The sequence below is a fragment of the Triturus cristatus genome, chromosome 7, assembly GCF_964204655.1.
Source record: "Triturus cristatus chromosome 7, aTriCri1.1, whole genome shotgun sequence".
NCBI lineage: Eukaryota > Metazoa > Chordata > Amphibia > Caudata > Salamandridae > Triturus > Triturus cristatus.
In genome coordinates, this window is record NC_140590.1 from 298959862 (window position 1) to 298974262 (window position 14401).

Genomic DNA, 14401 nt, shown 5'->3' on the forward strand with positions numbered 1-14401 from the left:
AGGCAAATGGAGGTTGTGTGGGCCATAGGACCTAGGTATCGCCCCTTGCGTGGTCTGGTGTATAGGGTTCCCAGATATCCCTCCCGTCCAGTCTGATACCGCTCGAGCTGGTATGCTGGGTTCGTTGGAGGACTGTACAGCCCAATAATAGAGACGGAGATCAGGAAGTGCCATCCCCACGTCATACCACCCCTTTGTCAATTTGGCTAGGGCAATCAGGGCAGGCTTTAGGGCGGTGCGACCGGTGCCACCGCACCGGGTGCTGGCTTCCTGGGGGCGCCGTGTTTGAAAGTTTATTATGCTTTAGAAGCACCTGCTGCAGCGTTTCTTTCCCCCGGCAATTACCAGACCTCACTTAAAAGTCAAGATAACTCGAGTGATTAATTATCTTCCTGGAGAGAGATCAGCATTTTGTATAGTTGAGGCTTTGACTTATGTGAAGTTAGTGCAGAGGGTTAATATGCCTGCTGCGAAGAAGGTGTACCAAGTAGATTACAGAGTGCGTATGATGTAAAGAGATCAGCAGGTTACTGCTTTCAAAAGAGACATCGTTTTGTTACTTGCAATTTATAACTTAAAGTCTTAATATAGAATAGTGAGCTATCAACTTTCATCCTGGAACTGCATACACACTGCAAAGTATACATTATTAGAACATTGATTAATGTTGCAAAAAGGGTTAATTTGGCTAGAAATCGATTCTTATTTTTAAAGAAAACTCCCAACTATGCTGTTTCTTTTTTGACTCTGAGTTTGTGCTTCTCCACACCAAGCACTCTTAAACTATACTGCCTACCAGTATGGATGACATGTGACTCCTACACTTTTAGTCCTTTGGCTTATGTAACATTTCCTATACACTGATTTACACACGTATGATTGATTGTCTCTGTGTAATGTGTGTGTGATGCAAAGTGCTCGGACACCCTACACTGGTATGAGTGGTGCTGTATAACTAATTCAATGCATCTGAGAGGGTGTGGTTATGGAGACTTGGTCACTGTTAAAGGGTGCTAGTGAGAGAATCCGTGGTGGAGGTGGTCATTGGGGGGGCGCCAACAAACAATGTCACACAGGGCGCCACCAGCACTAAAACCGGCCCTGAGGGCAATTCTCGGTGTCTCACCGTCCCACAGCAGCGTACGAATCTCTGCCTCCGCGCTGTTAAAGTATGAGTCAGGGACCAGATATGGGCAGTCTTGGAGTAGGTAGAGGAACCGTGGCAGTGCTAAAATTTAAAAAAGCACCACCCGACCTAGTAATGATATTGGCAGTGACTTCCAGTGTTTAACATCCTCTTTAAATCTATGTAGGGGGACTACAAGATTTTTGTCATAAAAACTTTTGGGGTCCGGAGTAATGAATATCCCCAGATAGCAGATCCCACCCTTGTCACTTCGATGTCACACCCTCTGGGTAGCCTAGGAGTAGAGCCATGGATAACGAAATGCACCGACTTCGCCCAGTTAATGGCGTACTCGGAATATTCACCTGCACTTGACTGCGGAGCTCGGTGTAGAGCAGCCGAACCCAGGCTATAAACCTGGGGCCAAAACCAAAGCGAGCGAGTACTTCAAAGAGATAGGGCCATTCTACCGAATCGAATGCCATAGAGGCATCCAGGGACAATATCACTGTGTCTTCCTCCACATATTGCTGCTGTGCTAAAACATTATGTACACAATGGATATTAAGTGCTGTATTTCATCCAGGCACAACGCCGGATTGGTCTGCATGGACACGGGAGGGTAGGACCGCATTTAAACGTGTCGCTAACAATTTTCCCAAGACCTTGGCCTCCGCATTTATTAAGGAGATCGGTCTATACGAGCCACAGCAATCTGCTGGTTTCCCAGATTTGTGAATCACCACTATCGATGCCAATCTTTGATCTACTGGCAGAATGCCTTTGCTAAGGCTTTCAGTATACATGTGGTTGAGGTGGGGTGCTATCTTCGAGGCTACTGATTTGAGGAATTCTATCGGAATCCCGTTGGGTCCCATTGCTTTCCCTGATTGGACGCTAAAGATAGCTTTGCAGATTTCTTCATTGGTGATGTCGGCATCTAGATCAGCTCTATCTGTTTCAGACAGTGAGGGCAAGGTAATATCTACTAGAAGTTGTCGGGAGTCCTCTGACGAATAAGTAGCGGAGGGCGTGTACACCCTCTCCAGGTAGGTCGCAAACGCGTCCGCGATTTCTAGGGGATCAGTGACGTGCGCCCCCGTGTCAATGGATAGCTCGGGCACCCATCGTTGTCCTAGCTCTCTGCGCTCCAACCAGGCCAGCATCTTGCCCGCTCTCTCCCCCATCTCGTACACTCCATGTCGCCAGTACATATACTTATGATGGCTTTACTGTTCACTTGTTCTATCTAGTAATTGAACTAGACAGCAAAGGCCATTTCTGCTCCTGCAGATATGTCCTCACATGTCATTGAATGCACCCTGCCTTAGTGCTATAAGGCCTGCTGTAGGGTAACTGACATATATTGCATGTAAAGGGTGTGTGCAATATCATGTTTTCACATTTGTCTGCACCATTTCACGCAGCCGAAATGGCAGTCTGCATGAGTTTGGTGGTGGGTCCCTTAGGGTGGCACAATACATGACCTCAAAGGCTAATCAACCTAGCCGTCCCACTTGTTTAGAGAATCCTGTGTCAATCTCAGAACTATGAACATGGATAATGTATTACCTATCACCACATCTCACCTAGAAGCAGTGGTAACTAAAACCCACATAAAGTCGATGCTTCTTAATTGTTGGTCAACGGTAAGGCTGATATTGCCGACCTCATAATCTCGCAAGAGCTGGACCTCTTGATTTTAACTGAAACTTGGCTCAATAACTCCTCCTCACCAATTTTGGGCATTCTAGTTACCCCCAAGTCTGACGTCATCAGATTGGATAGACCTCTTAAAGTTGGGTGCAGCATAGCATGCCTCGTTCACACAATTCTCACCCTGAGACATACACACACATTTCTGATGTCCACATGTGAACACCTGGGCATCAGCATCTGGAACAATGACAAGTTAGTTTATATACTCCACATGATCCATCACCCTTCAGGTGATAACGTTCTCTTCATAGAACAAATAACGGAGACCATATTCTCTAACTCTGACCAAAATCTTAACCATATCTCCCTTGGGGATTTCAACTTACACTGGAACGACGCAAATGTTCCCTTACTGTGCACTTTCAAGGTTTTCCTCTCCGACCTAAACTTCATCCAGTCCTGCAAATAACCTACCCACATGAAGAGCTCCACCCTCAACTTAATCATAGCTAAAGCCAACGTAATACAACTGGATGCCATATCACCCTGTGACTAGTCGGATCACTACCTAATCTCATTCCTCAGCTTGGAAAGGGTGCTGATTAAACAAGATCAACCTTGTAAGGCTAAACAGTGGTCTAGAGACTTGAGAAACACAAACTTAAATGATCTAACCAACATAATATAATAATAACCTCTTTCCACTGCCCCATAACTTGACAAATCTGGATGACCTTACCGAACATTACTTCAACTCCATGACAGATATATTTGACTCAATTGCCCCAAAGTAACTCAAAAGGATACCCAGCAACCCTCCAAATCCTGGTTCAATTGCTCCCTTAAAGAGGAAAGACTCAATCTAAGGCTGGAGGAGAGGTCATGGAGAAACTCTCCCTCCATGACAAACCTCAAGCAGCTAAAGACGACAAGAAGTGCGAATAACAAACTTATCCATAGTGTCAAAACCGCTCACTTTAGGCCACAGCTCGACCATGCCAAAAACAAATAGAAAAAACTGTTCAAAATCCTCAAACAACAAGTTTACCACTCAACTAATCAACACTCTACACTCAAGAACTCAATCCCTAGCAGTGAGGAGTTTTCTGCACACTTCATTGAAAAGACAAGAAAGATCGAACTAGAACTGCAACCCACCTCACTAAATACGCTTTGCCTGACCCAGTCCACTCCCTCTCCGCTACCCTTGGCAAGTTCCCCTCTTTCTGGCTATCTGTTTTATTGTTCCAAAAATATGGGTCGTAAAATACCTTTATACTACCTGGCGATGTTGAGCTGCTCAAAACTATACCTTCATTAAAACCTTCAAATCATTTCAATGATCCTCGATATGCAAAGCTCTTCAAAGAACTTAAATCCTTTGTTCTTCCACTCTGGTCTAAGATTGTGCATGAATTTCTCCTGCAGGGCTTGATTCCTGATTGCCTCAAGATAGGTCAAGTCACCCCCATCCCAAAGAAACCAAATGCAGACTTAACTGATCCTAACAACTTCGGAACAATTTACAATATCATGACTTTAGTCAAACTACTTGAGAAATGCGTACACACACAACTCTGTAATCACATAGAACAGTTTCAACTCCTCGACCAATACCAATCGGATAGGGACTCAGTGCTGAAACTGCTCTGACACACATTGTTGATGATGCCCTGATACTACTTGACCTGAATGAAAGTTGCCTTCCTCTACTTCTTGATCTTTCCTCGGCGTTTGACACGGTCAAGCACGGTCAAACTTGATTGATCTTCTTGAAAAAAGGATGGGGTTATCGGGCCCAGTTTTAAATGGGTTTACCTCATTCCTACATAACAGAACACAAAGAATCAAAGTCAACCATTCCCTTTCTAACAGTACACCGGTCTCAATTGGAGTGCCTCAAGGATCTGCACTATCACCCACGCTCTTCAACTTGTTCATGGAACCTCTCACCGAACTTCTGAACCGCTCGAAAATACACTATCACATCTACGCCGCCAATACTCAATTACACATGAAACTTACTTGACTGGATGTAGTCAAAACTCTTAACTCTGCAAGACGGGTTCAAACAACTAACGGCCCTCAATTGCGCTCCGCATGTAGCTGACTCTACCAGATCATTAGGCACAACCAGTGCTTAATTTGAGTCGGTGGTTTCCGGTACTCGGCCCCGGCACATGATTGTCAACACCGGTGTTTGTGACCGTCTGCGAGAAAGTGGCACAACAACAGTTAATTATTAATTCAATATACATTAAAATTGCTATTAGCTGCCACCCTAAACATTCTTATAGCTTTGGGGGCCAAAATAGTCCAAAATATCACACTTGCAGGCATGTGAGTGTTAGCAGATGGGCTGTTACTATCATTGACAGCATGGCAGGGGCAACGTGTGGTGCAAGCTGCGGTGATCTCCGGACGAGAGCCCTGGCACTTATTTTATTTACAAATTGCTTACGTTGGCACAAGAGAATAGGTGGTAAAGCTTGATCAGCTAATTCTTAATTAAGTAGCTCTGTTAATGGTGAGCCATTGATTCCCGAGCAAACACATTAGGTAGACAACAAAGCCATTAATCATGAGCATGGGTCTAAGTATATGTAATGTATTGAAAGCAATAGGTTCTCTGACAACAGCAAAAATTGTCTGAAGCGACACCATAAGAGATTTTCTAGGCGGAAAGTCTTTGCTTAAAATCTTACTTGCATCATTGTAGGGTCTACCCTCAGCCTTCCTCTTTGATTAACTGCCTTGGGAGAGGTTCACATAAGGAATCTGTGTATAAAATGGCTGTTAAAAGTTTACCTTTATCAACCTTTTTTTTTCTTATTGATATGCTGTTTCTGTAGATTTGTTAGGCCACTGTCACAAATTAGTGCATGGAAAAAAGTGACAGAACTGATGTCACCGGAGCCCATGATGGATTATATTTAGTCTGCGAGTCAGCAACCATTGAGGCTTGCATATTCTTGGCGAGGCCTAAGAGCTCTACCTCGTGCCAATGGGCAGGTAGCTTCGCAAGAATTTGTCCGGATCTAGTCTAGTACCAGGAATTTGCTAAACATGCATATCAATATCACCGAAGGCAAGGAATTTGTTCTTTCCTTCAGCTCACTGCATGACTGATAAACAGAAAGCATCACCTGATAAGAAAAGATGAAGAAACTCACATTTTTGATGGGTGCAGCAAAGCCCTTCAACACATTCATCACGCAGTGGGTCACAGCTCGTCCCGCTCTCGCCATGAGTCGTTCCAGCGCATCTTCCCCAGACGCACAAGTAACCTAGGCAGCACTCTGCATCTCTTTGGCATACCTGGCAGAACAGACACGTTGTTTTTTATATTCACTGGCTGAAACACCCGGATACCGTTTATCAATTAGACTCAACCTTTTCCATGTTTACTGAGACAGAGTGGTCACGTCATATCTGGTGGTATATACAGGTTCCTCCTTAGCATCTGTAGGAAGAAGTACAACAGACCACAAAACAACCGACTAGTCAGCCACTTCCCAGAAAGCATTATGAATCCCACAGCCGCACCTCTAGGCAGCCAACTGCCCTTTATCGGAATGACTACTGGCATCAACAAGAATACTAACCAGTCGTGGAGACGCGTACTATCCTCGTTTTCCAGTCCAGTCTCCAGGGAGCTGGATCCAGCCCCTCAAAGTGAAAGCCACATTCTACATGAGCATCTATGCATATCCCAAGCTGCCAGCAAGGCTAGGGACTGTATAACATACCACCTCTATCCTGATGGCTTTAGTGAAGACAATTCTTTATATTTCCTGCCCAAGGTTTAATCTAGTTCTGGGAGAACTGATACACACATTGCTTCAGAAAATCATAACCTTTTTGACCTCATAACACTTATAACAAGCTCACTGCCCAAAGCTCATTTGCTTCTTAATTTTGTTGGTCATTAATAATACGAAATATTGAGGCAGGTTTCTCAGGATGTTGAAATAGAATAGGTCATAGATTTAATGGTGCCTGCCTGCCCCACCCCGACAAAGAATACTTCAGCACACCTTTGGTGCTGTGAGGAAGTGTGGTGTATTATATGGTGTGTTTGTGCGACCTCACACTGGAATACACTAACAAAACCAACTTGGGTCAAGTCAGGCTTGTTTGCTGAACCTTTTCTCAACTCTGGGTAGCTGTGACATCGAGCTTAAACAAAGGAACAAGTGGAGAGTATTTAGAAGTACCCAAACAATGAAACAAGAAAGTTATACAACAGGAAAGAAATCTGACACAAATAATAAAAATAAATTTTATTTTTATGAATATTTAGATACAAAAATGAACGAATTCCACCAGAGAGTTCGGGAGAGACAGATTTTTCAGTAAAACGTCAATTACAGATTTTCACTCCAATACAAACACGCTTTTGTAACCACAAAGTTTAGAAACGTTGTAAAACGTTTTAATGGTTGTGTTCAGCTACTCTGTCCCGCTTTGGGAGACTAAAGTAGTAGGAGTAGGGGAGTTACCTTGGCACCAAAGAAGTCACAAGTCCAGTTCCAGGCGCTAAGGGCAAACTGCGATAGACTTCAATGGAGTGGTCCTGTTGCAGGGGAAACAGGATACTGAAGATGCTGTCAGATGCTGTGCGGTCGACTGGAGTCTTCCTGGGGCTACTCCTTGGTCCACGGTCCAGGTGTGGTGACTTTGACCAGGCGGGGCAACTTTGGCCACACGGTTGTATGATAGAACCATGCATGTCATTACCGCGCATGTCTTTACATTATATATATATATATATATTCACTGAAAAAACCATAGGTTTCACACATGTTATAGTTAGCTGTACATTTCACTCGTAAAAAAACAATGAAATTCCCCCGTTATAGTTAGTGCAGGCAACTATAACTCACGCGACCGCAATCCTCTGCTGATGCTAATACTGTATTTAGACACTTATTTGCCCATGTCTTCTTCCATTAAATTTTAGCTATACATATATTACAAATATTTTTTTTTCATAAAGACACATATGTCATCAGCAGAAGATTGCGGTCGCGTGGGTTATAGTTGCCTGCACTAACTATAACGGGGGAATTTCATTGTTTTTTTACGAGTGAAATGTACAGCTAACTATAACATGTGTGAAACCTATGGTTTTTTCAGTGAATTTGCAAGGTTTTTTAAATGCTAATTCCTAACTATAACGTGTGTGAAACCTATGGTTTTTTCAGTGAATTTGTACGGTTTTTTAAATGCTAAGTTACTTTACGCCATTCGTGGCGTGCGCGCCCAGTTAACGCAGTTCGTTCCGTGCGCGCACGGTGCGCTTCGCGCACCGTGCGTGCACAGTGAGCACGCGGTGCGCTTCGCGCACCGCGCGCCCACTTTACGCAGTTAGTGCCGTGCACGCACGGTGGTCACGCGGTGCGCTGCGTGCACCGCGTGCCCACGTTATGCGGGATGGGCCATGTACGCACGATGCGCTTCGCGCACCGTGCGCACATGGGGGACATATTATGCGCATCTTTGTGAAATTTATTCTTTGTTTATTTCTTACCTGTAATAAGCCATGCCCAAATGGTGCACTTCGGGCACCATTTGTACACGGGGTGGGGAGGGTGTGGATAATTTTTTTTTTTGAAAATTTTTTACCGTACGCGTACGGTAAGCGTAATCGGCGATTTTCCGAAATAAAAAAAAAAAAAATTATTTGGGCTTGGGGGTTGTTTGGGGACCCCTATATCAATGCTGGGTTGTTAGGATCTCAAGAAACTGCCTCTTTAGACATTTTTTGGCATCGTTTTTGCTGCCCAACTCAGAGAGCGAGAGAGAAAATGGCGGCCGCCGCTTCCTGGTTTCGACCGATTCGAATGTTTACTAAGATCTAACAGCCAATCAAAATCGCGCTCGCGCACGCCACCGTACGCGTACGGTAAGCGCACCGTACGCTGGCTCAGATATATATATTGATTTAAAGGCTATTTTCTCAGAATCTACTGAACAGATTTACACCAAACTTACGAAAGGCACTTCCTTGACCTGAGGACTACCTCTCTGCCAAATTTCAAGTAATTCTGTTCAGCCGTTCGGGCTGTAGCTGTGTCTAAAGGTCCTATGGAAAAATGCATGGGAAAAACGCGTTTTGGGACCCCCCTTTTATCTCAGCCCCCGCTTGACGAATCCCCCCGAGACTTTCAGGGTAGGAGCGGAGCGTAGCGCCCCACCTATTTTGAAAAATTCGCGAGGATTCGTCGACCGGCGCCAAAGTTATTCAAAATAGAATGTTGCGGATTTCCTATGGAAACGTGGTCCTAACTATAACTACCTACTGGCGACCGCCAGTAGGTAATATATATATATATATATATATATATACACACATATAGATATAGATATAGATATAGATGTATATATATATATATCTTATCTACTGGCGGTCGCCAGTAGATAGTTATAGTCAGAACCTAGTTTCCATAGGAAAAGCAGTTTTTGATGTGCTTATAACTTTGGCGTCGTTTGACGAATCTTTACGAAATTTTCAAAACAGTTCCTCTCTTTAGATCTGCTCCTATCTGAAAGTTTGGGGGTGATTCGTCAAGGGGGGGCTAAGAAAAAGGGGAGGTCTCAAAACATGTTTTCTCCATGCAATTTCCATAGGAAACTTTAGACAAGGCTACAGGTCAAACTGCTGAACGGAATTACGCCAACTTTTTGAAGAAAAGGGTGATGGTGGAGAAGTAGAAATAATGCCGATTGCAGAAGCAGGTGCAAAAAAATAGAAGAAAGACAGAACTTGTAGGGGACTGATAGAGCTAAAGGGGGAGGGAGTAGGAGAGGCAAAGGTAACAAATTAAGGTGGGAGATGGTGGAGAGACCCTGCAGGACATGGACGTGGTCCAGAAAGCATGTTTTTGTTTAAATGGGGTAAATCCGTTCAGTAGTTTTTGAGAAATATAACATTTTACTGATATCGATATTTGAGAATTCTGACATCTGATTGATTGAGGCGTTACGAGCACAAGCTTGCGACTCATTGGCTGCAAACTGTTAAGAGTAGGAAGTGTTGGCAGCCATTTTGGGATTCAGTCCGTCAGTTCGTATCTCTCGCTCTACAAGACATCTAGTCTGTAGTTCTACCTCTGCGAGGCAACCCTCTGCGAGTCTAGCCCACGGGCAGCAGCTCTCCCTATGCGAGCCTGGGTGCGAACTGTTGAAACTAGGAACTGATGGCAGCCATTTTGTGATTCAGTCAGTCAGCTCGCATCTCTCCATCTACAAGACATCGAGTTTTTAGTACTACCTCTGCGAGGCAACTCTGAAAACATACCAGAGCTCTGTCTGTGCGAGATACCTCTTTCACGCTCCCTCTCCCCACATCACTGTCCAACAGCTATCCCTTTGCAAGCCGACGGCCCGCACCTTTCCTTATACCAGTCGGTCCGCAGCTGCTCCTCTGTGAGCCGGCCCGCAGCTCTCCCGCTGCGAGTCAACGGGCCGCAGCTCTCCCTCTACGAGCCAACAAAACCCATAGTCAACGCAGGACAAAGACCCATGCCGTAAGAGAAGCAGAAAAGGTAGGAGAAAAACACAATAAAATGCTCAGCACAAACGGAAAAGCTGAAACGACATTCACCTACCAACCACACAGAAGTGGTAGATACGAGTGACTCAAAAACATAGTCAACTCTAACAAACGCCCACAAGAGAGACAAACCTAAGTCCACCCACAACCACAAAAAATAGTGGTAGGCCAGAGAGGCTCCAAAACATAGACTCCTCTCACATACACACCCCCAACAGTGAGAGGTAAACACACTCCTACAACAACCACAAGGGGTCAATTACAAAACATTGCACACAAAGCTAACACACCAATGTCACTCACAACCACGAAGATAGTGGTAGGCTAGAAAGGCTCAGAACCTAAGAGCCAACTCATACACACACCCCCAACAGAGAGATACACACACTCTCAGAAGAACGACGGGGGATGACCACGAGGGACTTGACGTGTAAAAAGTGAACTCGACAACACATACTCAGGTGGTAACAAAGAGTGACCTAACACCAAGGATCAACTCAAACACACCACCCACAGGGTGATGTACCCACGACACCCACACACATCTTAACCTGAAATAAAGTTATCTAATGATACTACTTGGAGTGGACCTACTTTTGATTACAACATCTCCGTCTGCGTGCTAGTATGCAGCCGTGCCTTTGCGAGCCAACGGCTCGCAGCTCTCCCTCTGTGAGCCGAGCCCATGGGCCCAGCTCTCCCTCTGCGAGCCTGCTCGATGGCCCGCAGGTCTCTCTCTGCTAGCTGGACCGCAGCTGTCACTCTGCGAGCCGATATTGGGAATATAAGGCGGCTCTAAAAAGAGCCCTTGGGTTTATTAGTTGGAGCTACATGTAAGCACGGATGCACAGCTTCAGGTTATTCAGAAAAACTCGTTTTCCCTCATCTGTGAAGTGTACTTCACTTCTGTAGATATGAGCCATATCAAAACGTATGTTGTTGTTGTAGATCGACCCCATTCTATGGTCTCTGAGGTACGCAGACACAGCTTTGTTGACATTCTTTCTAGATTTTTCTATCTTATGACAAAATTGGTATGACCATTTCCACTTCTGTCTTTGGCATATATTGAAATATACAAAGACAGTTTGAGGTAAAAGCAACATCATTTCTCCAAAGGTGTGCATTTGCAAACCTACCCCAGTCAATGTGCTTAGGTCGTTACCACCACAGTGCACAATCATGAGGTCAGGGTGTTGGAGATGCAAACAGGTTTTAACCAAAGGCAGCAATTGGTGCCACTTCAATCCTCTCTCTGCAAACCATTTAATGGTCACATTTTGTAAACCTAGGTCTAAGTCAAAATGTCTATGTTCTGCATACCTCTTACACCAGAAAACATAGCTATGTCCTACGATTCACACTATCAATTTGAAGGTATGGCTGGAAGATATGGATAGATGCCTGTAGCTCATGCAGACCATTCGTAGAATAAGAGATATGCATAAAGATGGGGGAACTACTTTTTTTTCCCATTGAAAACATAACTGATTGGGAGATGAAAAGCATTGGTTCCTAAAAAGTAGGGTGCATATTATTTTTGAGGAAAAGCATGTGTGTCATTGGTTAATAAAAAAAGCAGTTTAAACGTGGAGTACATATTATAGGATAAAATGTGCTCAGCTCAACCGCACCTGCTAATTGCATTTGAAAGGTACAGTTCGAACTTAAAAGAATGGTGAACTTTTAACCTGCATGTGCCGTTAAATGTTTGAGAAAATGTTGCCGAAAAAATATTGTTAGCTTAAAAAAAATTATTAACTTTTAACCTGCACGTGTCGTAGAATGTTCTAGAAAGTGTGTTGACAGAATCTGTTGAACTTTTTACCTGTATGTGTCGTTCAATGTTAAAAAAACTGTTTATATGGAAAGTTCAAAAATAAATAAATAAATAAATAATAGAGAGAAGTTTTGCAATCTAAAATAATCAAGGAACTATTCTGATTTGTTCTTTACAAGTATTTATGTGTGGAGCAACAGGGAAATTGTGCCATTACTGGTTCCATTCCTGATGAAAGTGGTGCATTGCATGTACTGTGTGACACAGAAAGAACTGCATGCGTTTCTGACATTTGAAATCTGCAGATCTACTACGAAGGTAAGTTAGAAATTAAGAAGGTGTATTAAGTATTCTGTAGTAGTGATTAAGTATTTGAGGCGATATTTTTAACTTTGAAAGTATTTTTTATTTATAAATATTATAGGTGCACATGCATCAAAAATTTGCTAAACCGATTCCTTATTAGCGAAATATAAGGAATTGCAATTAAAAAAAATCGCAAAATGAGATGCATGTACCGGATCGGTAAATTTTAGCAATCCCTTAAAAATCGATAAAAAAATACCGAATACATGATTGCGAGTCGCTAATCCACAAACTAGCAAATAGCGATTTCTGTATTTGCGATTTCGCAATTTGCGAATTCGGTATTAGCGATTTCGCAAAAAGCCGGTCGCATAAGAAGCAGGCACATCACCTTCAAAATCCAGCTACAGTTCACATAGCCAGGATGGACAAAAATGCTGCAGGGAACAGTGCCACACAAAGGAAGAGAAAGATGAAGTTCTCGGACAGGGAACTCGAACACCTGATAGAGGGGGTGAGCAGCAGCCACGACAAACTGTTTGGCAAGTTGTCCCAGAAGGTGCCAGAGGCGGAGAAGCGCAACATATATGGCTGCGCATCAAGGAGAGAGTGAATGCTGTGGGAGTCACCCACCGCAGCATAGAAGACCTGAAGAAGAGGTGGTATGACCTCAGGAAGCATGCCAAGGAGCACATTATCGAAAGGGTGAAGGAAGCAGCTGGCACAGGAGGGGGACCATCGACAGCACCCGCCAAAACAGCCCTGGAGGACCTTGTTGAGGGGACGATCTAGCCCGAGGCAGTCGCGGGAGTCACCCAATTGGACACTTCCGGCGCAGCGAGTACACAACAAGGTAAGATGCATGCAAACGCTAATATTATGCATACTGTATATCCAGGCACATACCCCCAGGCAAATCACAGTGTGCAGGGAGAAGTGTACACATGAAGCATCATGGGAGTTGTAGTCATGTGAGCTAAGTGGCCATGGATAATCATCAGTGCTCAATTAAACATAACAACACTTCACGTCAGACAGTTAGTTTAAATCAGTGATTTATTATGTACGAATTAGGCCATGTGAGAAACATATTTAGGAACAAACAATACTAACACTGCACTGTTTCACACACAGACGCAGCTCAGGTGGACTCCGAGGACAGTGACCGGCTCATCATCTCTGAGACACCTGCAGAGACGGATGTAGAGACCCCTGCGGAGCCTGAATGTACACCACCCCCACCACCAAAACGCAGGGCACATGTACCCGCACTGCCAGAAATGGAATCAGAGCCGACTCCAGCACCCACAACAGTCCCCAGCCAGCCACGTGTCCCTTCACCAGCTCCAACACCAGCACAGCTCCGACTAGGACAACGCGCAGGCCCAGGACCCGCATTGCGGCCGATGTAGAACAGGCTCCAAATGTATATGGCGGCATTGAGTCGCAGATACTTCGTGTGCAGCTCCTGCAGGGGAGACACATGGGCACCATCAACATGCAGATCTCCAAGCTGGCCAAAAACATTAGCACTATGTCGGACTGTGTGCGTGACCTTACTACAGTTATTGCGGAGGGAAACCGACAGACAAACCATAGCCTACAGGAGCTCACCGTGCCGTTCTTGCAGGACAATGCTCTAAGCGTCGGAGGCATCGGCAGAGTTTGCTACGTACGTCAGCCAATACGAGGGCCATAACCAAGCTGAGCAACACCACTGTAGTATTGGCTCGGCGGTCCTTGTGTCTTTACAGATTGATCTGGGCCATTTCTGTGGGGACGTTGCAAGGGCCTTAGGCCAAGTGACCACTGCCGTGGAACACCTCCAATCTGGGACTGTGATTGCCAGCAACTTGGAAGGGGAGGAGGGTAGTGAGGAGGCATCGAGCCTGAGTAGTGTGTCTGTGCCAGTGACCACTAACAGGAGGCGCAGTTCGTGCAGCTCAACATCCACAAGCACACATCAGGCTGA

General features: G+C 44.7%; 1 protein-coding gene across 1 annotated transcript in view; it reads right to left on the reverse strand.

The window, feature by feature from the left end:
* LOC146809490 (dickkopf-related protein 3-like) overlaps positions 1–14401 on the reverse strand; it is a 1194695-nt gene that overhangs the window by 107783 nt on the left and 1072511 nt on the right. Inside the window, exon 5 of the mRNA XM_085616337.1 lies at positions 5959–6103. Coding sequence (XP_085472463.1) covers positions 5959–6103 — 145 coding nt within the window. The remainder of the gene's footprint in view (positions 1–5958; positions 6104–14401) is intronic.